The 24741-nt window shown below is 38.1% G+C and overlaps 1 protein-coding gene across 5 annotated transcripts in view; it reads left to right on the forward strand.

Moving 5' to 3' along the window:
• The window catches only part of LOC102846019 (protein FAM49B-like), a 57686-nt gene that overhangs the window by 17034 nt on the left and 15911 nt on the right, over positions 1-24741 (forward strand). For 2 of the 5 annotated variants that reach the window (XM_006879290.1, XM_006879289.1), the window contains exons 2-4: positions 8068-8150; positions 14700-14821; positions 24360-24465. In XM_006879290.1, the coding sequence (XP_006879352.1) occupies positions 8078-8150; positions 14700-14821; positions 24360-24465 (301 nt within the window). In that variant the 5' untranslated portion in view covers positions 8068-8077. Of the gene's footprint in view, positions 1-2340; positions 2353-7077; positions 7161-8067; positions 8151-14699; positions 14822-24359; positions 24466-24741 lie in introns of those variants that run through there. The other 3 variants (XM_006879287.1, XM_006879288.1, XM_006879291.1) reach the window with 3 other exon arrangements.

Raw genomic sequence — 24741 nt, forward strand, 5'->3', positions numbered from 1 at the left:
TTTACTTGCTTCTGTTGATTTTATTGAAGAAACGTCTTCTCAAATGTTTTATGGGGAAATAGTGAAAACTCTTCAAATGCCTTTTGTATGCTCCACTAGTACATTCCCCAGGCTACCGGCCAGTAAGAGTGTCTGCTTAGAGATAAAGTTCCAGCTTTGAAGTGAACACGTAATGCAGTTGCTCATTATTACAGAAACGCACCAGTGTACTATAGATGAATGACAGAAAATACACTTGGTTTCTACGTACTACATTTTTTATACTCAACACATTTTTTTTTCTTATTTGGTAAATATTTAATAATACTTAATGTAATCCAGGGACTGCAATAAAAAATAAATTGTAAGTGAATTCTTTAAGGGAAAGACAGACTTAGCAGCCCCTTGTTTTTCAAAATGGCAAATATCAATTAGTTACTCTGAAATTGTTGTTTACGTGCTGTAAGTTGAGTACAACTCATCCTAACTCTATGAACAACACACCTGAACCCTGTCCTATCCTGTGCTGCCATCATCAGCTTTTATGCACTTGACCCCTTTTAATCTCGTTGAGAATCATCTTCCTCTCTTTGACTTACCTCCACCTTTCCAAGCCTGTTGTCTCTTTCCAAGGAATAAATAGCCCAGAGTTTGTGAGAACAAGCTTTGTCATCTTTGCCTCTGAGAAGCATTCTGACTGCACTTTCTCCAAGACATATCTGTTTGTTCTTTTGGCAGTCCATGTTGTTGTCGTTGTGTTCCATGGAGTTGGAACTGACTTATAGCTGACCATCGGCAGGTTTTCAGGGGCAGTTAATTACATGGGGGGAGAGTGCTCATCTTTCTTCTGAAGAGCAGCTGGTGAATTCAAACCACTTGCCTTTTGGGATGCAGCTGAGTTTCTTAGCCCTAGGCCACCAGAGCTCCCTTTTGGCAGTCCATGGGATAGTCAGTATTCCAACACCACAGCTCTAAGACATCAAATATTCTTCTTTCATATTATTGTCCACCTCTCAGATGCATAGCAGGTGATAGAAAAGACCATGGCCTGAATAAAACTAACACCACTGCTCCTCAGTAATTTGGAGAGGTCCCTAATAGCAGACCTGCCCAGTGCGATACATCTCTTGGTCTCCTTACTGCCAGTATGTCTAAAATATACCAGCTTGGATTTTTCTATAAAATTATTTAAAAAATACTTTTAAATTTTATTTTTAAAAATTTATACTTGTTTTATTTTCCTAATTTGAATACATTGTTTTTTAGGCCAGATTCTTCCAGTTCCCCTCCCCTATCAACTTATACAACCCCGTGATTAATCCATCCTCATCCTTCTGCTTCTACACCCCCCCCCCCACTTTGGAGCTTCGTATTCATTCTGTAATAATGGTTTTATACAATATTTGTCCTTGTGGGACTGAGTTCACTCAGCATCATGCTGTCCAGTCCCTCCTTGTTAGGTAATGATTTAAAAAAACATTGCTCTTGCGTGCTGCATAGTATTCCATTGTAATATAGGTTTAGCTTTATAGAAATGTCCTTAGTCAGGGGAAACCTAGAAATTTTATTATTTTTTTTATTATTCAGAACTTTTTTAGATGTAGGTGACAAAAAAAAATCCAAGTTAGAGAGGTAAAAGGGCAGTCGGGTAAAAGAACTGAAGTATCTTAAAACAAGAGAGAAACAACACATCAAATTGTTACATAGGGAGTTGGCAGCTGGACCACATGATTCCAGGACGTGTTTCTTTTGATCCCACTGGATGTTAGCTCTATTCTTTGGTGACAAAATAACTTCCTCTGTGGCAGGAAAGATGACTACCACATGCTTCTCAAACTTAAATCCCAGATTGTGCTACTGGGAACAGATTTCCCTGCCTCTCCCACCTGTTCAGTCAGGTTGCTCTATCAGCAATATAAATAGCGTCAACTAGTCATGTGCTGTCAGGCAACTTTGCACAGTAGCTCTGAACTCTGTTTTATCTTGAGCCAATCTCATTGTTTCCAACATACTTGCTCCTAATACCCCAGTCACTGTGTCAATTCATCTCATCCAAGGCCTTCCTCTCTTATGTTGTCCCTCTGCCTTTTCAAGCATGATGTCCTCCTCTAAAGTGTATGAGAGAGATCTTAAAAATCCTTGTCTCCAAGGAGCAGCCTGGTTTCACCCTCTTTAGGACAAACCTGTTAGTTCTCTTGGAAGTCCATGTGTGTTCAGTCATCTTCTCCACAATTCAAAGGCATCAATTCTTAGATCATCCTTAGTCATTGTCCAGCTCTCTGATGTGTAGCGAGTAATTGTGAAGACCATGGCCTGGATCATATGCACCTTAGTTTCTAAACTGACATCTGTGCACTTCAGCACTCTGGAGAGGTCCCCCCGGCAGCAGATTTTCTTAATCCAATTTGTCTTTTGATTTCCTGGCTGCTGGTTCCAAGAGTGTTGATTGTGGACCAGAGCAAGCTGAAATTGTCGACAATCTCAATCTCTTTTCTGCCTGTCATGGGACTACCAATTGGCCCCATGGCGAGAATCTTTGTTTTCTTAATGTTGAGCTTCATCCATATTAAAGACTGCAGTCCTTGACTTGTGCAGCAGTTTCAGTTAGCAAGGTGTATCATCTGCATAATGCAAGCTGTTGAGGAATCTTCCTCCAATTCTGATGTCACATCTGTTCTGCATATCGATTTAAAAGGTATAGAGACAGGATACATTTCTTCTGACGCACTCCTTTCTTGATTGTGAACCATGCAAAGTTTCCTTGCTTTCTTCTGACACCTCTCAAGATTAGCCCCATTTTGTTGTGATCCACACAGTCAAATGCCTTTGTGTAGCCAGTGAAACATGGATAGACATTCTTCTGGTATTCTCTGCTTTCAGTCAGGGTCCACCTGACATACTGGCAGTGATGTCTCTAGTTCCACATCTTCTAAACTCAGCCTGTACTTGTGGTAGTTCTCTGTTTATGACAGTAATTTTTGGATAGTATCCAAGATTTTGCTTGTGTATGATATTAATGATATTGTTCAATAATTTCCACACCCTGTTGGATCACCCAGTATAAGGATCTCTTCCATCCAGCTGGCTGGGTAGCTCTTCTTTAGATTTCTTGGCACAACTTGGTGAGCACATCCATGGCTCCATCTGTTTGCTGAAATGTCAATTGGTATTCCTTCAATTCCTGGAGCCTTGTTTTTGCCAGTTCCTTCAGAGCATCTTGAACTTCCTCCTTCATCACCATTGCTTCTTGAACATAAATTGATGAAATTCTTTTCAGTACAGTGGCTCTGTGTACTCCTTCCATCATCATCTTTTTCAGTGGCTCTGTGTACACCTTCCATCATCATCTTTTTCTTTTTCCCCTTTTAATCTGCTTTTAATGCATCCTAGATCATTCTATATTCTGCCCATAGCATCTTTAAGTATTGCAACTCGAGGCTTGAATTTATTCTTGTTCCTTCAGCTTCAGAAATGCCAAGTTCATCCCTTTTGATTCTCTAACTCCAGCTCCTTGCAAATTTAATTATAATACTTTGCTTTTATCCTTCCAAGCTTCTCTTTGAAATCTTTTGTTCTGCTCCTTAACTTCTTGATTTCTTTCCTTTGCCTTCTCGGAGCTCTAGTGCAATATTCAGAGTCTCTTCTGACATCCGTCTAGGTCTTTTTTTCCTCTTTGTAATGACCTTGTGCATTCATCATGGATTTCATTCTTGATATCCTCCCCACAGTTCATCTGTTCTTCATTCATTAGTGTTCAAGGCCTCAAACCTGTTTTGAGATGGTTTTTAAATTCAGTTGGGGTAGACGCAAGGTCACATTTTGGTATTTGTGGATTTGATTTTATATTCTTTATCTTCATATGAATAGTTGATGATCTGTTCCATAATTAGCACTTTACTGTTCCATTAGTGGTTTTTAGGATTCTTTGTAGTGGATATTATTATGCATATTTTAACAGATGAGAAAGCAGAGGTATGACAAGTTTAGAAACTTGACTAAAGTCACAAAGCTTGAAAGTGTCACAGTTGAAGTTTGAACCCAGGGGATCTGGTACTAGAGCTGAGCTTTTACGATGCCTGTTCGTTTCAGTCAGTCACATTGAGGGTTAAGAACTTTAAAAAAATTTTAAAAACTTAACCTTACAGTAATTTTCTTTAAAAAGTTAAAAATATCGAGATAGAGATTGGGTTTTAATTTTTTTCCTTTTTCCTCATAAAAGATGACAGTTCATGATATTATAATGGAACTGCTTTCAACTCTTTTAAAAATTCCTTGCGTTTTTGTTCAGAGCGGCATGGCTGACATGCAGTGCCTGCCCGCATTGGGGTCTGTAACCATGTGGTGGAGGACGCTCGGCCTTGGGCATGCCACTCCGGATTAGTAGTTCTGACTTGTTAGGAGACATATTTGGTTGTCATAACTTAGGGACAAGAGCTGCTACGAGCTTATACTGAGCAGAGTCCAAGACTGTATGAAATACCCTACAGTGTGTGGCATACCCCACAACAAAGAGTCATCTGACCACATAATGCCACGGTTGAGAAACTACTGTCTTTGAACTAAATGTCTCTGTGACGTGACACATTTTAAAATATTGGGCACTCAGGGACTGACATGGTCAGGACTAGGTATGGTGGCCACAGGGTCACATTAGGGCTGCCAACAAGTAAGCACTGAGTAGTGAAGACCTTTCAGTGGGAGGTGCAGCAGACACCCGTGATAGCTTTCCACATTCCTCCCGCGTGTTGACTAACTTTGTGTGGACATCTAGACAAAGAGATAATGAACCGTAGTCTCTTTATTCTCCATCCAGGATAATTTTCTGCTTCTGAAATTAATTTTAGATGAACATTTTGGTATGTAATGTTTTAAAAAAACGGGAGGAAAATAGAGCTCTATTATTTATTCTGATAATGTTGAAATTTATTGATACATTTATAGCTCTCATTTATGTTAAGAGAAATAGTACTACTTTTAAAATTCTTATTTTTGAGTTAAAATTGTAACAGTTGCTGTTTATGGAATGCTCTATGTCAGACATTGTGTGAAATAAGTGCTTGAAGTTGATACCTCATATAACCCTTTGAGATCCTTACAGAAACGAGCCTGGAGATGTGCGTCTCGGTCATCAGGTTCACATAGCTGTTAAGCTGCAGTTGGCATTCTGGTTTGACTCCAGAGACCAAACTGAAGACCAAATTGTTTGCTGCCTTTTTGCTAAAGACAATTTCAGTTCTTTCCTGTGGCATGTTTTCAGTCTGTAGTTCAGCTTTTGTAACTAGTAATTCTTTGTATATTTGATCATAATTTCTGTTAGTGAGAGAATCTAGGTATGTCTGGAAAGCTTTACTGTCTTTTCAAGTGAGTCTTTAAAAAACCTGGAATAAATTTATTTAACAAATATGAGGCAAATTTTTTAGATACATCAGTTTTAGAAACAACATCTTTAACTTGGTAGTATTGAAATTCTTAACCATGTAAAAGATAGTTAAAATTACTTTTCCCTTCCCTTTGTTATGTACCACTAAATCAGAATTGACTGATAGCTGCCCCTCCAGTGGCTTTTCAGAGGCTGTAAATCACACAGAGGCTTGCCCATCCTTCTCCGTCGCCTTTGGGTTGGTAGCGCAGTTCCTTAACACTCAGCTGCCAGAATTTTGCTGTGGTGGTGGTGCTGTGTACCGGGGAGTTGGAACCTACCCATAGCTGGTCCTCTGGCAGGTTTTCAAAGACAGTTAATCCCACTGGAGGAGATTGCCCTTCCTTCTCCCTCAGAGCAGCTGGTGGCCTAGAACCCTGTGTCTTCAGGATTGCAGTGCAGCTTCTTGCCAGTAGGCTACCAGAGCTCCCAACCTGAAGTATGTGTAAAAATAAAATCAGACTGTTGAAATTCCAAGTAACAGTGATTTGAAATAGTCAAAGCAGAATCGATCCCTGTTGGAAAAATTTTTTCAAAAAAGCGCAGTCATACAATATTTATCATACTTTAGCTTGTTAAAAAAAACCAGAACAACAAACCACAACCAAACACGTGTGCTTCATTCCATCAGACTTTGACTTCTAAAGCAAATAACTGTTATGTACGTGTCTGAACGTCCTCTCCGGGAATGTATGCCCTTGTCGGGAATTAGGTGGAGAAGGGTGGGCCACTACCAGTGGCTGGAAGTGCTAATGCTTTTTCAACTTCTTAGAATGAGAATGAGTGTTGAAGCAGTGTCTTCCATGTGGTTTACTTTGTTTGCCAGGAGTTTATTTGTAGAAAAAGTATTTTAATTGAGAAATGAGAGGTAGGGAGTGTGGGAGTGAATGACCTTCTCTAGAGCCACTGCAGCTTCCAGGGGGGACCGTGTACCCAGGACACCCTGCACACCGCCTCCTACCACGGTCTTCACCGAGTGTAGTCTGGAGTAGGATCTTTGCCAATGCCTCATCTCCACTTTTCCAGCAACTAACTGAGTGAAAAAAGGATTGCAGGTTCTGTAGGTTATTTAAAATTTTCACCCAAGTTACTTGCAGTTTTAAGAACAGTTAAATATACAGTCTAAGAGTTAATTAACGTAATGTTTAATCAGTCTTAGGAATAGGAGATGTAAGAAGTGCTGGCTTATGTGGTAAAAATCTTGAAATGAGTCATTACTTGCTATCCAGTTACAGATGTGAATGGTTAAATGCAGTTGAATATGGTCTTCCTTATGTTTTCAGTAAGATTTGATTTTGCATGGAGCAGAGTATTCCTGCTACTCAAAAATAATGATCTTATTTAAGTAGTCTGGTTTTGGTGCTAATTTCAGTTGAGAATACTTTGACAGGGGTAACACTAGCATAGTTAAGAATTAGATGTCAATATTGGAAGTTATATGTGAAGGTCTACCCTCTTTTCCCATTTTGCTTTATGTAATTTTTTTTTAATAGATGGAAAAGAGGGCCAGAAGCCGATAAACTCCTAGCCAGGTGTGCTTTTGTTCCAAATTTTCGAAGCCAGAAATACATAGACCTGCACCTGTTGGGGACGATGAGCAAGCCAGCCTTTACTGAATCCCAGGCCTCTGCTTAAAACTTTTTACTGGAACTAAATGATGTTGCCATTTTTATTTTTAGGTTTGCTGGCATGGGTAATCTCATTAAGGTGCTAACCAGGGACATAGACCACAATGCAGCACATTTTTTCTTGGACTTTGAAAGTAAGTCTCTTTAGCCCTTCACAGCTGGTGCGTACCGGTAAAGTTGAAAGATGAATTATCCTCCCACCGCAGTGAAGGCCAGCCAGAATATTTGTTGATGAAACATGGGGATAAGAAAAAGTTGCATGATTTTTTTTTCTTTAATCGTAGGCAAACATCACCATCGTATGTATAATTCTTTAGTTCTTCATTGCTGAAATCATGTTGAGTCTGTAGCCAGTGCTGTCCTTTCATTAGTCCATGAAGCAGGGAGCCTTATGATGAACATTCTCACAGTATACTTTAGTGATTCTGACGAGCAGTCCATTTGCTCATGTACCTTTAATGATTTTTTAAAAAAAAATCAAAACTGTGCTGCTTATACAAAATTAGTACTTTAAATCAACTCCAAATTAATCATAAATACAGGTTGGTTAGAAGTATATGCTGCATTTAATGACCATAGGGCATAAGTTTTACATTCTGCTATTTTAAGCAAAAATGCAAAGGTGTGTCTTGGCCCTAACATTGACTATTTAGCTTTGAAATAAATTGCTGATTCAGTACTAGTTGTTAATTGGAAATTTGTTGTGTGAATACTAGCACTATTGGAATACTTACAGAATTCTTCATTATAAGGCCTTAAATGCAACTCGGGAGAATTTTGAGAAGAATTTGAACAGCAGTTGTGCCATTGTGTGCAGGAAACCCACATTTTACCTCTAGGTCCTACAAAGCCACACCTTGCGGACCAGGTTTGCTGTGTACCAGAGCATGGTCTGGGTAACCTGCAGGATGAAATCATGGCCTAATGAACATCTTCCCGTTACCTTTTTATTTTCCCCCCTTTCCTTTTTCTGTTGAATGAATTTCCAATGTTCTTTTTTATAAAGGGATATTTTCTCTTTTCTCATTCTTGTCTTGACAGGTACCTTAACATGGGGAATCTTCTTAAAGTTTTGACATGCACAGACCTTGAGCAGGGGCCAAATTTTTTCCTTGATTTTGAAAGTGAGAAGATGATTTTATACCTATTTCTCTTTGCCTGCAGTAGACTGCGTTTGTCTTGCACTAAATGAATGTGTCCACCTTGCCATCTTTAACTGCTTTGCATGACTGAGCTATGAATTGGAGTAAAATTTCTAATGCCTTCTAGAACTTAAAGGCCTATTTTATGAATTGTGAGGATAAAATGACTTTAATTGCATTTTTAAAAGAGATTTTTCTATCTCTCAGCTAGGTCTTATAGTTTGAGATCTGTTCTCTAATGAAAGCCTTTTTTTAAAAAAATTTTTTGAAAGAGTAAATATTACTTCCATATTTATTAATAGAAGCAATATTTGGGAAAACAGCTTATCACAGTTGAGAAAAATTGGCTGGGTTTCAATTACTCTATACATTTGAAAATATTTTAAATATGAATCTGTTCATGAAGGCCATTCAGAGCTCAGTAATTGGGGCATAATATTAAAAGGTAAGTGTGAACCTAAATTATTTAATCTTTGCACATAATTCAGTTGAAGAGTTTAAAAAGATAATTGTATGTATTTATTTCAGGAATTCATTTATTTAAATACAAATCTTAGGTTCACAGACCTTTAAGTAATTTGCCTTCTGTTTGTTTTATGTTGCATGACCTATTATAATATGGTCTGAGAGGGGCAGGTAAGTGCCATGGACCCTGTTGCATGTTGAAAGCTTTTGCTTATTTGGCTGTCAGTATTGCTTCAGCTTGTCTGTGTGTCCAGTTGAGAAAAATGGTATTAAAATGATGTTTTAGTGGGAATGTTGCTGTTTTAACTGGTCACTACAAATTGTTAGGAAAGGGTGAAGAGATCTCATTTAGGTTGTTAAATGATCCTTTACATTTTGAATTAAGGAAGAACATTTGAACAAATTTTTAAATATGTTAAAACTTTTTCTAGTTTTAAAAGCAAAACAAGCCCCTTACGTCTTAGATATTAATTGTAGTCTCCTTTATATAATGTTATGTAATTCTTGTTTATGTTTTATTAATAATTATTGCCCCTTCCCTCTCTTTAAACTGAAATAGTTCATGTGAACACAGAAATTTGTAGCGTATCTCCTCCATTTTACAGAAGATTTTTGATCTATATTTTTTCCCTACTTCTGTTACATTCCTATAAAAATCTTGTTCACAATTTGTACATAGGCCAACAGAGAGTGGGAATGTCAAATCAGGACTCTATTCCATTATTGGGTTGCGGGAGCAGAATGTATTAGTTGAATATTTGTTTTCTTGACCCTTCTCAACAATTTCACAGTGCTTATTTTAAAGTGCATGTTTAGCATGAATTTTAATCAGCTTGGGGATGTTGAGCAGATTGCTGACTTGAAGATTATTCTTTCAGATGAGGCAACTTACATTAGAGCTGGATTTTAGTTTATTTGCATCTGTTTCAAACTTGGTCCTGTCTTTCTGCCATTCTGTCTCCTTCTCTCCCCTCCTCCCCACCCCCTATCTCAGATTCCTTACATTTGCAGAATCTTGGCTTTGATACAGTCAAGATCTTGTTCAAGACTTGGCACTTGATCTTTTTTATAAAGCTAACATTATGGTGTGGTCAAGTGAGAAGCATGAATTTACTATAGTAATTACAAGATCATTTGCTCTTGGTTCAGAAGTCTGTAGGAGTCTGGAACACTGTTCTTAAAGTTTCAGTAAACATTCAGTAACAAGAAGTAGTTTAAATTGCAGACAATAACAACAGTGAGGAACTATATACAAAGTATTAACTTCTTGAAAGCACATAAACGTTAGGATCTGCTTGTTGCCGGTAACAGCTAGTGAGGAAATGCCATATATTAAGTCAGAGTTTACCTTTGTTATTTCTTATTTAAATTTTTTAATAGTTAAGAACATTGATTATTCAGCTTAGAATTAAAGTCGGCTTCTCTATTCAGTAAGCAGTTTAGTTCTCCATATTTATTTCTAGATGTGCACCAGCTTTCAGGTCAGTAGAATAATTTTGTTACCCTATTTCCATCATTCCATTTGGTTAAATCCAGCCCTGTATATTTTGTGGTTGACCAATTAAAGAAATAACTGCATATACATGTATTTGGTTTACATAAAATTACATTAAAATAAGCCCAGTGCATTTGAAACATAACTTGGTGATATCCTGTAATTTTTTGCAATGAATGATATCATTAAAGGTAAAGAATGATTTACTTCACTATTTTTACCCCCACGTCCTGCTTTTCATTTCTGTTGACTATACATTTATGGGGTACTAGCCAGTAGGTGCTGGAGTTACAAAGATAGTTTAAAACACAGTCTTGTATTTGGGAAGCTACCCGTCTGTTAGGATGGATAGAAACGCTAGTACGTAATTGGCATTTACTATACAGATCAGAAGGGTCTAGCTTTATGTAGCATAGAGTAGGTTTTAGTGTCATTTAGGTGGTCTTGATGACCTTTGAGCTAATTGGATTTGGGAGAGTGAATTAGAAGGAGGAGCATGTCTGAATGTCCAAGACCTGAAAGGACATTCTATATTGAGTCAAGCATTGTTTTCTCGTATTAGATAGAGAGGTGAATTTCTTGAAACAAATTATATTTTTGTGGGAAAAATGATTCCCTTAAGAGACCTTAGGCCTCAGTAGAATCTGGCTGTAGTTAGACTAACGGGACTAGAGAGGCAGCGCCAGTGGAGGATCTTTCTAGTCCTTGCGATGTCCTATTTATTGTAATGGCATTTTTACTGTCTAGTGGATTCTAATGGCAACTCTGTGGTCTAAGGACATTGTATATTTACTAGCTTACCAAATTGGGCTTCTAGTAAGAAGAGGGACTTGCATTTTTTTGTCCTTTCCCAAACTTAGCATAAAACAAAAATAATAGCACCAAAAGCTCATTACCTTTGAGCTAGTCCCAGCCCATAGCGGTCCTTCCAGGAGAAGGTCCGACCACCAGAGAGGATTGCTACCTGTTTCCCACCCAGAGCCTTTGGTGGGTTCAGCCTGTAGAAGTCCCGCTTTTGTTAAACTTAATTTGCTTGTCTCCAGATAGACCATAGTGGGAGAGAGTAGATGGAGGTAAATGCTAAGGAAGATCTCCTTTGTGAATGTTTTTCAGTGCCTTGCCGCCACCACTATCTTTCCTTTCGTTCTTGTCTTTTGTGTTAACTGGTTCCCCCCATCTTTTAAAAATAACTGGTATTCACTCTTTCAGTCTAAATTTATTTTTACATGTTATATATAGGTTTTTAATTCTTTCTGCTTTGTGCTTTGAAATTTCTTTTACCTAGGTAGCATCCTTCTTAGTTTGTTTTTTTTTAATGATGTAGGATTATATTTATTTATAGTAAAAAAAATAAAAACCACAACAAGAGCACCTCCAGGTTAGGGCCTGCTTATGGCTCCTACCTTCTCCTTTCCTGAGTGATAAAATGGTGAACTCTGCTGCTAACGACAGGAGGGAGGTTTGCTGTACCCGGAGGTGCCTCCCAGCAAAGGCTTGGCATTCCACGTCCAAGAAATCAGCCGTTGACCGTCTGGAGCACAGATCTACTCTGAGACGCATGGGGTCACCAGGAGTTGGAATTGATTTGTTGGCACCTGATTTTTACCTTCTTGTCCTTCCATTTGTTCAGCAAATGTTTATTACTAAGTGTTGCACTAGAGTGATCCATAGGGTACATTTATTATACCTGCCTTTATGACATTATTGGAGATGCATTTGCTGAATTAATGGATCAGTAAAGCAAAAATATCCCCTTGGCATAACTATAGTTTTTTTTTATTTTTCTTTTCACGTCTAACCTTTCTCATTTTGTACTATTAAATTCCTTAAATGTAGCAATTTTGATTTTCCCCCACTGACTGAAGCTGGTATGAAAGTAGTAAAAATTTATTTCTCTTGCAAATCTTTTGAAACTACGCTCCACAAGTAATTCTTGAATCTGCGTGAGTGGTGAACCAAAAACCAAACCCACTGCCTGCCAGTCAGTTCTAGCTTCTGGCCACCCCTGTAAGATAGCCGAGGCCAGAAATCTATCCAGGCAGTGTCCTTTCTGCTCCTTGGTTAAGTAGGACGCTTTCTCTGAATAGTGAAGCATTCTTTACTATTAATAATCAAAGTGACAAGTCTTGGTTGCATCCTATGATGCCATTGTTAAAAATGCTTTTTTTCATGCAGTCTTTCCCCTTTCTGGCGTCTCCCTCTTTTGCATGACTTGCTATCGGTAAAGTAGTGCTTACTGTCTGCTCTTTTCTGTTCGTCTTCATTCCTCCAGCAGTCTTCAGCAGCTTTCAAAATTAGCCATGTGACTTTCCTGTGGCAGTCTAAAAAAACGTTCAATCAGTGTGGTGCTGGGTGCTTTTCTCACCCTGAGGGGAAACGGAAATCTTCTCCTTTATTTTAAATTTATTAGTCCTCATCGAACTTCTAATGTAATCATAATTAATCTCTTACAAGGTCTCTTTAAGGCTACTTGATAATGTTTTGTTTGTATGTAAGTCTCAGTGTCACATTTTTATGTTAACAACTGGTCACCACACCAGAAAAACCCTGCATCACTTAGTATTTCAAGCTTCACAAATGCCTTTTACTCTAAAACAGTTAAAAATTACTGTTGTTTGTCATAAATCTCACTTCATGAATCAGAACTTTAACACGTGTTTACTATTGATGTTATGTCTGTAGCTCCACAATTTCATGTGAAAAAGTACAAGTAGCTCTTTTTGCATGAAAAATTTTTTAATCTCTATTGCATCTGGTGTAAGTATAAAACTTATGAGATGTGTTTTTTTAAATGTGTGTCTATTAATTTGGAAAACTATGGTCTAGCTAAATGTGGAAAATATTATTGCTAATTGACAAATGCTGTTTGTTTGCTCTTTAATGAATCATTTAGCTACAATAACAATATTTGCTCCAAGTAAATATCTTTAGAGTTATGGACCCAAAGATTTTGGAATCTATCAATTGGCTCCTCTTAACCATATACAATTTCTGAAGTGAACAGATATGTGATTACAAATTCTTAAATTGACTTTGCACATTAATGCTACTGTATTATTGTTGCTGTCCTTTTTAAAGTATAGTTTAAATTTGGTACTGTATTTATTTTTCAGTATATGGTATATTTTTGACTGATTGACCAGGTTTATTAGATAGAATGAATTATGATTCACCCAAGCAAATTTTATTTGAAATAAAGTTCAATTGATTGGGCATCTTGAGTCCGAGTTTCATGTGTGAACTAAGTTTCTTAAAATTTTCTGAGAAAAAGACTGAATAGCAGATCATTTTATGTTTGTGGGAAGGTTATGTGGGTGCAGAACAGTCCAGGTACTAGATTCCACTATATAATTAGTGACAGGATACTTACCAGAGGTGTTCTTAATTCATTTATAAATTTGAATGTCACAGCCCTCTTTTTCTTCTCTGCTTATGCCTCCTTTAATAAAGACAATGTTAGCATGGAGGAGTTTTTCCAGCATAATTTTCTCAACCTTTAGGATGGCAATCTTAGTACTTGTCATTTTAAGTTCGTTATGCCTTATGAATGTGGTTGTGGTTTAGTAGCACAGATTTCTAGAAAATACATTTTCTTTTTAGAGTATCCATTTACTTCTTTAAATACAAAAATATAAAGTATTGAGTAAAACTTGGTCCTTAGACACATTACCATGCCATTAAAAAAAGTTTCCAGAATTTCTCTTGCCTAGTAGAGAAATCTAGATTTCATCATTCTGCTGGTGAAAACTGCCATGTGTTTCTCTCTCTGACTAGGCTTTTAACATTCTAACTGTCCCTCATTTTTCTCTTACTCCATCCCAGGTATAGAGGAATTCAGCTTTTGCTTTATTATTTCAAAATTTCAGTGATAGTATTATAGCTGTGTATAGTTTTCCCATAGCTCAAGGATCCTGGAGCAGTTTCCGGTGGAACTCCTCTCATGCACAGGAATCCTGGCCTGTGTCCATTCACAGGAACAGTCTGAGATACTGCCCTGAGTTTGATTTTAGATACACATGTCCATCCTTCCTGGATGTAGATTTTCTTAGAAACTGAGCCAGAATTGAATGTGATCTCTAGAAAAGTGGAGCATCCTACTCTTCTAAAATAGGTTTTACATTTTGTATGAAAACTTGGTGGTTAACAGTAAAATCACCTTTAGAAGAAAATAAGAGTTGTTTCCGCCTTGACGTGTAAGTAGATGACCAGATACATTAGTACAGTAAGGTTTTTCAGTCTTTACATTAAAATAAATGTATCATTGATGCCTTTCTGTTTATAGTTAAGAGTGTTGAGAGTAGTGACGATTATGACTGAAAATGACATGATTGGCAGTTAGTACTGAATAGCCATGCTTGGTGTACCCTTGCTTCTCTGGTATGTACAGACTTGAGCCTCGCTATTCAAATGTAGAACCATGGAAGAACGATAGCTAGGGTGAGTGCAAAGTTAACCTCGAATGAAATGGAGCTCATCTGTGAAAATGTGGATGGTTGGTTGCTTTAGTCTTGTGTTTTTGTTTTTAAAAATTCATGTCACTGTAAATTTTCTTGTGCTTTCCTGCCATTTAGATGCCCAACCTACAGAGTCTGAGAAGGAAATTTATAATCAGGTGAATGTAGTATTAAAAGATGCGGAAGGTATCTTGGAGGACTTGCAGTCATATAGAGGAGCTGGCCATGAAATACGAGAGGTAAAGCACGTTATGTCTTTTTTCAGAGAATGAAAATTTACCGTGTGCCTTTGCCCTTTAATTTCTCCTGTCTCCTATATTTTAAGTTTTTGTTCCATATTAATACATTTGAAGGACAGTTGCTTATATTATTTCCAAAGGATTGCTATAAGATGCAAACAACTGTTTCATAAAAACATACTTTGTTTAAAGAAATTTTAATTTACACTTGATTTCACATAAAATATACAATGTGAATTGGGGATTATTTATTCCCAATAAATAAGTTTTCTTTGTCTTCTGTCTCTCTGAAACATAACTTTCTGTAATATTGCTTTGTCAGTCTGTTACTTCCACTCCTCCCAAACTTTATGGGAGAAAAGGAAAATAATCTTTGTAATCTGGGCCTCAGTAATCTGATGATTACCACACAGAAAAAGTCAAGTGTCGTCTCCCTCTGTTTTTTCTGTTCTAAATTAATTTTCTTTTTCCATTTTCTTATTTTCAGAATAATCTGTCTCATTTTCTAAGATTAGCTTCTCTAATTTTGTTCTCCATTCACCTCTGGATCTTTATTCTTTTCCTTACCTTTTTTCTTAATTAATCTCTCTTCTTTCATTGGCTTCTCTCAGCATATACCTACTAAGGTGTTCCGGACTGCCCAGAGAAACTCCCTGGTGCCTACTCCTTCTGTCTGCCCAAGGCACAGCTGGTTTTACTTCAGTTTGTTTTCACATTTCTGATCTCATTATTGGGTGCTCAGTGGGAGAAAAAGGAGGCCGTTTTCCCCTGGAAAGATTTATGGCCTGGGAACCTCACGTACACTTCTACTGTCTTCTGGGCCTGGGAGTAGGGGTGGAGAGAATAGACCTATACAGCAGTAGCGTTAATACTGCAGAAGTTGGTAAGAACCAGTATATTGGGTGTAAGTTAAAATCCAACTTGATTTCTCATTCAGAAGATTGGTGAAGACACAATAAAATATATTTGTTAATGACTATCCAAGACATAGTTCAGTCTGAAAAGCCAGGTTTGTGATTGGATGTTTAGCCTCTAGGGAAATGAGGAACCAGAATGAAAATCCTAGAATACTTAATGTGCTGACGCAAGATGTATACATAGACCAAGAAGCAGTTGCCTGAATATAACAAGGGAACGTGCTTTAAAATTGGGAAAGGTGTGCATAAGGGTTAGTTCCTTTCTCCATAGCTGTTTTGTGTGTTGAGCAAATGATTCAAGAAACTGGACCATATGAAGAAGAATGTCACATCATGGTTGGAGAAGAATGAGCAGCCTGTACTGTGGGGATGGGAACTCGACCTTGCTGGCAGAAAGAGGAGAACTTGAAGCATTTACCCAAGAAGATCAGCGACTTCAGCCTTCAGAATTACATCTCAGCATCAAGCAAACAAAAATCCTCACCACTGGACCAACAGGCAACATCATGATAGATGGAGAAAAGATTGAAGTCAACAATTTCATTTTACTCGAATCCACACCAGTAAGGAAATCAAAAGACACGTTGCAACAGGGAGATCTGCTATCAAGAACCTTTATAAGTGCTAAAGAGCAAGAATGACAGTGTAAAGACTTAAGGTGTGCCTGACCCAAGGTATGGTGTTGGACAATGAATACGGAAGAATACTGTAGAATTAGTAATACTTTGTAGTGTTGGAGAAGAGTATCAGACGTGTCATGGACTACCAGAAAGAGCAGGTCTGTCTTGGAGAAAGCACAGCCATAATGCTGCTTAGAAGCTGAGATGGTAAAACCTCATCTCGCATACTTTGGACATGTTGTCAAGAGGGGCTTGACTAAACCTTGGACAAAAGAAGTCATGCTGAGAAAGATAACAGGGAGAGAGAAGACGACTTTCAGTGAGCTAGGATGACACCGTGCCTGCACCAGTGGGCTTGAGCTTGGCAGCGATCGTTGGTATGTTGCAGGATAGGACAAGGTTCAGATCTGATGTTCGTGGGTTCACTGTGAGTCTCTGAACTCGATGCCACCTAACAACACAGTCCTCCATGGACTCGGTGCTGCTTCCCTGAGTGCTGCGTGTACACACTTCCTTACCTTTGTTTTTGTTTTCATATTCTTCCATTTATTTTCTTGAATTCCTATTCTTCCTTCAGGTCCCAGTAGTCTCCCACTTTGCCTAACTTCTCTCCCTTAGCACTTTGCACGTGTTTCTCTCCTAATAACAATTTCTGATTGATATGTGTTTATCTCTTCACTCCTGTATTTGAGGAGGGTAGATCTGCTTACTTAATTTATTTTTAGGAGCACTTAGCCCTGGGTTACAGTGGGTTAGAACTTGGCCTGCTGACCACAAAGATTGGTTGTTTGAACCTACCAGGTGATCTGTGGAGAAAGATGTAAATGTCTGTTTCCATAAAGGTTGATAGCCTTGGAAACGTGAGATAGTTCTATTCTATTTTGTAGGACAATTATGGCTTAGAATTGGCTTGGTGACAGAAGTGGGTGGTAGTGCAGTAACTAGTAGACATTTTATGAATTTTATTTTTCAAAGGAATAGACACGATAGCTTTAGCCTAATATTCACACTATCATTACCTTACATGAAAACCTCATGCTTTCAATAAGTAAAAGTATGTGCTTAATTCTAGGGAAGTCAAGCTTTCTAAATATTTAAACCTACCTTACAAGTGAAAATATTTATGGAAGTAGATGATTTTTTTACATGCTTAAATGTTTAATAATCTCCATGTTGATTATTACTGCAAGAAATTAACCACAGTAGTGGCTAAAACAGTGTTTTAGCCATTGGAATTTTTTTTTTGTTTGTTTTGCAAGAAAAAAACCTAATCTCATTCAGTTTAGACTGTTAGATTTTTTTCTTTGTGAGTTTTTGTGTAATTACAACACTGGAAGAAATAATCTGGCCAAATAAAAGGGGAGTTTTGGGGTGTTTTTCTTTTTTTTTTCTGGATGTAGAAAAAAAAAATTACAGTAAAATGTAGTGCATTCCCCCTAATCTGTGTGTAGATTTGAGTGCCTGTTAAGATTCATATTTGGTCTTTAGAAAAGAGACACATGTCACTATTGTTAATGTGCTTGGCTGCTACCAAAAGGTTGATAGTCAAAGCCCACCCTCCACTTGAGCTTGTAAACCGTCTAAGGCAACTGTGCATGAGAGTCAGCTCTCTGTAGTAACACAGTCTGTCAAAGAATAAAATAGTAGCATACAATCATATAATATTTCTATAGTAATAGAACTACAGCATTTGTACATAGTAGTGTATTAATAGAAATATTAGGATAAGAAAATAAATGGAATCAACTTTCCAGGCTCTGAAAGTTGTTATAAAGTTATCATTATTAAACTGATAAGGGTTCTAAGATAGACTGGCAAAATTACCAGTAATTTAATAGACAGTCCAACCACTTACCTATGAAAAAAAGCAAAGACAATAGAAAAACATGGCCCATTTTCCTAATAAGGACACATGACTGTCAAGAAGTATTACTCTATTGATTTTTAGAGACATAAGTCCTCTTGACTGGTATAGGTACTATTGTAAGAGAGTTTTCTTTTAAGAAGTCAGTTTGGCAAATGAGTTGTGCCCAGGTACTTATATTTTAGACAGTACATCCCTGGAGATTGTGATTAAAGAAGAAAAAGAATTTATATAAAAACTTTTATGGTCATCTTGATTATAGACACATAAATATGGAAGCAGTTAATTTATGAAGTTGTTATGAGGATTAAATGAAATAATCCAGGAAAATTGCACATTATAGTGCCTACCACGTAGCTAACTTAAACTTACCTATTTAAACTATCTATTTATATTACTATTGTGCAAATTATTGGCATAATTTTAAAATAGAATAAAATTTTATTTAAGATAAAATGTTTATTCTCTAGGATAAGCCATTCAAGAGGAAAATGAGTTTGAGTGAATTATACAGCACAAAGCAACGTTAATGCCATTAGTATGGTATCTTGCTGCACAAATGGTGATTGCACACATGAATCTCAGTTGATGGACTGCACAAAAATTATATTGACTACCTCTGTGCAAAGAATCATTGGAGAAGTGCAATATCAGCATTCAAAACCAGGCCAAGTGCTGACTGTTCAACAGACCATCAGTTATTCATGTGCAAGTTCAAAGTGAAACTGACAAAAAAGATGAAAAGTTGACAACAAACCAAAATATGACCTTGAGTCTGTCCCACCTGAATTTTAAAAATCATTTCAGGAGTAGATTTGAGGTATTGAAAACTAATAACAATTGAGAACCACGTGAGTTGTGGATGACATTAAAGCTGTCATTCAGAAAGGAAGCAAAAAGTCAATACAAAAATAGAAGAAAAGACCAAATTGATTGTCAGAAGAAATCTAAAAATTGCATTTGAAAGATGAGAAGCAAAAAAGTAAAAGTTTAAGTAAAGGAAATTAACAGATTTCAAAGGACAGCTTGAGAAGACAAAGCATTACAATGAAATGTGCAGGGAGCTGGAATTGGAAAAAAAGAACAACTTACTTGGCATTTCTCAGGCTTAGAAAACTGGAAAACCAGTTCAGATCTTGAGTTGCAATACTGAAGGATGTTATGGGCAAAATAGTGAAAGATCTTGGAAGTATCAAAAGAAGATAGAATACACAGAGTCACTGTACCAAAAAGAAGTGACTGACACAGAACCATTTCAAGAAGTGTCATATGGTCAAGACCTACTGATAATAAAAGAATTTTCAGCTGCACTGAAGGCATTGACAGAAAATAAGGCCCAAGGAATTGATGGAATATCACTTGACGTCTTCCAACAAACATATGCAGTCCTGGATGTGCTCACCAGGCTGTGTCAAGAGCTCTAGAAGACAGCTGCCTGCCCAGCTGACTGGAAGAGATCCCTATTTATTCCCATTCCCCAAAAAATTGATCAAACAGAATGTGGAAATTATCACAGAATCATGGATATCACATGAAAGCGAAATCTTGCTGAAGATTTTTAAAAAACCACTAGAACAGTATATCAACACAGAACTGTTAGTAATTCAAGCTGGATTTAGAAGATGCTGGGGCACCAGCAATATCATTGCTGATGTCTAATGGACTTTGGCTGAAAGTAGAGACTACCAGATGAATGTCTGTCTGTTTTTTATTGTTTATTCAGAGACATTTGACTGTGTGAATCACATTATGGCTCACATTGGTAAGAATGGGATTCTATAACACTTAATTGTTTTCATGAAAAACCTTTAGACAACCTAAAAAGCTGTTGTCAGACCTGAGCAAGGGAACCAACCACTGCATCGTTTAAAATCAAGAAAGTTATATCCTTTCTCCATACATGGACTTTTTGAAGGTGGAATCAGGATCGGAGAAAGACTTCTCAGTAACATGTACACAGATGACACAATCTTGCGAAAAGTGAGGATTTAAAATGTTTACTGAGATCGAAGACTACAGCCTTCTATAGAGATTACATCTCAACATCAGGGAAACAGAAATCTTCACCACCCAGCCAATAGATAGCATCATGATAGATAGAGAAAAGATTTAAATTGTCAGTGATTTTATCTTACTCAGATCCACAGTCAACACCCTTGGTACTAACAGTCAAGAAATCCAAAGACGCATTCTTTCTTTACATTGTGAAAATCTATTGTCAGGGACCTCTCCAAAGTGCTAAGGAGGAATATACCAGTTTAAAGACTGTGATGCATGTGATCCAAGCCTTGGTCTTTTCTGATGCTTGCTATGCATGTGGAAATTGGACAGTGACTTAGGATGACAAAGAAGAATCAATGCTTTTGAGTTGCGGTGTTGGAGAAGAGGACTGACTATCGTAAGAGTAGCAAAAGAACCATTCTAGCCTTTCTGGCGGTGACCTCCCCATGCCGACATGCCTCTTGCAAAGGATCTCCTTCATCCTTCTCCTGAAGAGGAGAAGAGGAAACACAAGAAGTGCCTGGTGCAGAGCCTGAATTCCTGAATCATGGATGTGAAATGCCCAGGATGCTATAAAATCACTGCAGTCTTCAGCCGTGCACGAACAGTAGTTCTGTGTTTTGGCTGCTCCACTGTTCACTGTTCTCTGACAGTCTACAGGAGGAAAAGAAAGGCTCACAGAAGGATGCTCCTTCAGACAGAAGCACCATTAAGAAAAACATGCTGAATCAAGATGAAAGGAAAATTATCTCAATAAACAGAATTTTGGAGATAGATCTCTCTCTCCCTCTGTGTGTGTGTGTGTGTGTGTGTGAGTGTATATATATATGTAAATGGCTATAAAACAACAAAAAAAGAACCATTCTATCTTAAAGGAAGTGCAACCAGGATGCTCCTGGCGGCAAGGATGAAAATGTTTGTCTCATTTACTTTGAGCATTTTGTTAGGAGGGACCAATCCTTGAAAAGGATATCATGCTTGGAAAAGTGGAGAATCAGCATTAGAGAGAAAGACCCTCAACAAGATGGATTAACACAGTCTGTCATTGGAGTCAAGTGTATCAGAGATGAGGAGGACGGCACAGGATGGAGCAGGGTTTAGAGCTCTTGTGCATAGCGTCACTATGAGTCATAGTTGATGCAGCAGCGCCTGAGAACAAAGAAGTTCTAACATTTTTGAAAATGAGTTTAGTGTCCTGTGTGACTATTTTCCACTGCTAAGTGCCCTTGTGAATACTGGCCCGTATTGGGTGTTCTACCAGAAACATTATCTAGCAGCAGGACCGTTGATGTAAAGGAGGACAGAACTGCATCGCAAGGAGAATCCATGAACTGACTGTTATCGAGCAGAGAATGTCTTTCCTGAGAAGCCCAGGCAAGGCAGGGGCAGAAGACAGCTGTGTTCACGTATGAAAAGGGGTGGTGAGGTAGGAACAGTTAGAAAGGGGCGAATGAGTGGATCCTGCCGAAATCTGCTAGATCTTTGCAAGGAAAATTGGCTCGTTACTTATTTGTTTAAAAATTTTTCTGCTAGGTTATAAAATGCTAAGTTTGGGCTTCAAGGTAAAGGGATTATTATTATTTTTTTAATGTATATCAGTATAATATCAGAGTCCCTTTGAGATACTTAAAATGTCAATATAATATAGCCTAATATAATATTTTCTCTTTTTTATTATGTTTCTAGGTAGTCATAGACATAGCATTCATTTCAGGTTACTATTAGGTTTAAGCATCTTTAAAATTTTGTAGGTACATGAGAAAATGTAAACAGTGGCTTACATGTAATTCATGTTTTCATGTTAGCCTCATGTTTGGCCAGTCCTCTAAGTCTGCATGGGTTTGGTTAGGCGAGTGCCCGGAGAAAAGCTAAGCATGAAAGTGCCTGTGCTAATCCTTATACACAAGCCTTTCCTGGTTAGGAGTTTTACCTTTCAGATCATGTGTTTAGTTAGTTTGAAGGTGTTACAGAGAGCAAGCAAACCTAAAACCACTAAGTTCCATAAAGGACCAAGTGAAGGAAGCATCTACAGTCAAAGCCGTTGTGGTTGACATTGAGAAGAATGGGAATCCCAGAGCTCTTAAATGTGCTCATGAGTATCCTCTACCTGGACCGGGAGGCTGTTGTGCAGACAGAGCAGGGGAACACTGCATGATTTATAATTGGGAAGGAATTGGGAAATATATATAATTTATAATTCTCCATACTTAGTTAGTCTGTATGCTGAGCAAATTATTTGAGAAGCTCGACTCTATGAGAAGGATGGAGTGTGGCATCAGGATTGGAGGAAGATGTGTCAGTAACCTGCAACATGCAGATGACACAACCTTGCTTGCTCAAAGTAAGAACGCTTGAAGCACTTGTTGCAGAAGGTCAAGGAATGCAGTCTTGAATATGGATTGCATTTCATTGTCAAGAAAACATTCTTACCACTGGACTAAAAGGCAACATCATGATGGATGGAGAAGAGATTGAAACTGTCAACAATTTCATCTTGCTTGGATCCACAACTAAAGCCCTTGGTACGAGCAGTCAGGAAATAAGGAGAGACCCATTGCACTGGGAAAATCTACAGTTAGGGACCTCTCCAAATTATTGAGGAGTAATAATGTCACTTTGAGGACTAAGATACATCAGCCATGGTTTTACTGATCACTTGCTATGTGTCTGAGGGCTGGACAGTAAATAAGGATGACGGAAGAATTGATCCCTTTGAGCTGAGGTATTGGAGAAGAACACGGAACAGCCCACGGATGGCCCAGAGAACAAGCGAAGTACATGTCTTGAAGAGTGTGCAGCCAGAGAGCTATTTGGAGGCAAGAATGAGGAGGCTTTGCTTCACGTACTTTGGGCATGTTGCTAGGAAGGGCTCTTCCTTGAAGAGAGACATGCTGTTGGGAAGGGTGGAGGGTCAGCGAAGGAGAGGAAGACCTTGACCAGGTGGATTGACAGAGTGACCGCTGCAGTGGGCTCCTGTGTGGCAGGAAGTGTGAGGATGGCACAGGATAGAACAGTGTTCAGATCATTTGTTCATATGGTTGCTGTGAGTTGCACTGGAATCCATGGCACCTAACAACAACAGCAAAGTGTCTACAGCCGTGAGGAAGACAAAGAAGGAAACTTATTTTTTTTTTTTTAAAAAAAAAGTCCTGAATGATCAAAAGATTGCCTGATAGTTTGCAAAATGCAGAAAAGTTAAGCCTCTCGATTTTTTATGCTTTATATTCTCCCTGTAAGATTTTTATTTCAGAGAATAACTATAATGGCCAGTTTCTAAACCGTGGTTTGCCAGCATCTTTAGGTTATTATTACTTGCTTGGTAGGTTTCTTAAACTTAGACCTTGGGATGTGAGTTTAAACTAATGAAGGAATTTTTTTTCTTTTTCTTTTCTTTTTTTTTTTTCTCTCTTTAGAGGGGGAAGCGAGCTGGTGGGGAGGGGTGGGAAGGGAGAAAATTCCGGCAATGAATGAATGGAAATCCAAAACCTCTGTAAAAAAAAAAGAAAATAAAATAAAAAATTATAAAAAAAATACGTCTTGAACTTTCTAGATTTGACACCTTCTTTTATTTGTGGTTTTACCTGTTTTAAGTAAATATACAGTTTATTTAGCATCCAGCTTTCATTAAGATGACAATTTTACAGTGAGTGTAACACCATTTTGGCTTCCTTTTATTCCAACAAAATACTTTTTGAGCAGTCATTACTAAGAGAGCCTGGGAAACAGGCATACAAATCTCTTTTAGTGTGTGTCTAAAAGACAGTAACATATTGTGCCCTTATCCAGTTCAAGAATATCTACAAATGTACGTTGGAACCTGTGAGAGCTGGAAGGCTATGGGACTGCCTGGCTTTCCAACTTTGACAGGGACTGCCACTGCTTTTCTGTTACTGTCTGTTTAGTGGGAATATTTGAGTTCTTCTGTGACAAGTTTGTGCCTCGCATGAGCTCCGGCTCGGCGTTTCTACTGTAATGGGCATAACAGGGCTGCTGACTTGAAGACCACCCTCCTTGGATCCCTTACTCTGCTGTGTGACTATAGCAGGGTTTCTTGTGTTGCTGAAACCTCTTGTCTTAATGTGAAAATGATACTGTTGTTTTCAGAATCTAACCCTTTGTGTGTCTGGGGTTTTCAGGCAATCCAGCATCCAGCCGATGAGAAGTTGCAAGAGAAGGCATGGGGTGCAGTTGTTCCACTAGTCGGCAAATTAAAGAAATTTTATGAATTTTCTCAGAGGTTAGGTACGTTGACAGTTTTCTAACTTTGCCTTCCCTAATAACAAGAAGGTGGTCATTCGCATCAGAAGGTATGAAGAGTATTTTGTATTTACTTGCTAAATTTTGTGCAGTGGGTTAAGCATTGGGCAGCTGAGTGGTTGGCAGTTCAAATCCACTAGCTACCCTGAGGGAGAAATGTGGCAGTCCGCTTCTGGAAGGATCTACAGCCCCGGCTTCAGAGTCGTTCTGCCCTGTCCTGAGGGGTTGCTTGGAGTTGGAGGCCAGACCTGGGTTTGGTTT

Source organism: Elephantulus edwardii, unplaced genomic scaffold, assembly GCF_000299155.1.
Source record: "Elephantulus edwardii isolate Elephantulus edwardi_28Jun2011 unplaced genomic scaffold, EleEdw1.0 scaffold00003, whole genome shotgun sequence".
In the NCBI taxonomy this organism is placed as follows: Eukaryota; Metazoa; Chordata; class Mammalia; order Macroscelidea; family Macroscelididae; genus Elephantulus; species Elephantulus edwardii.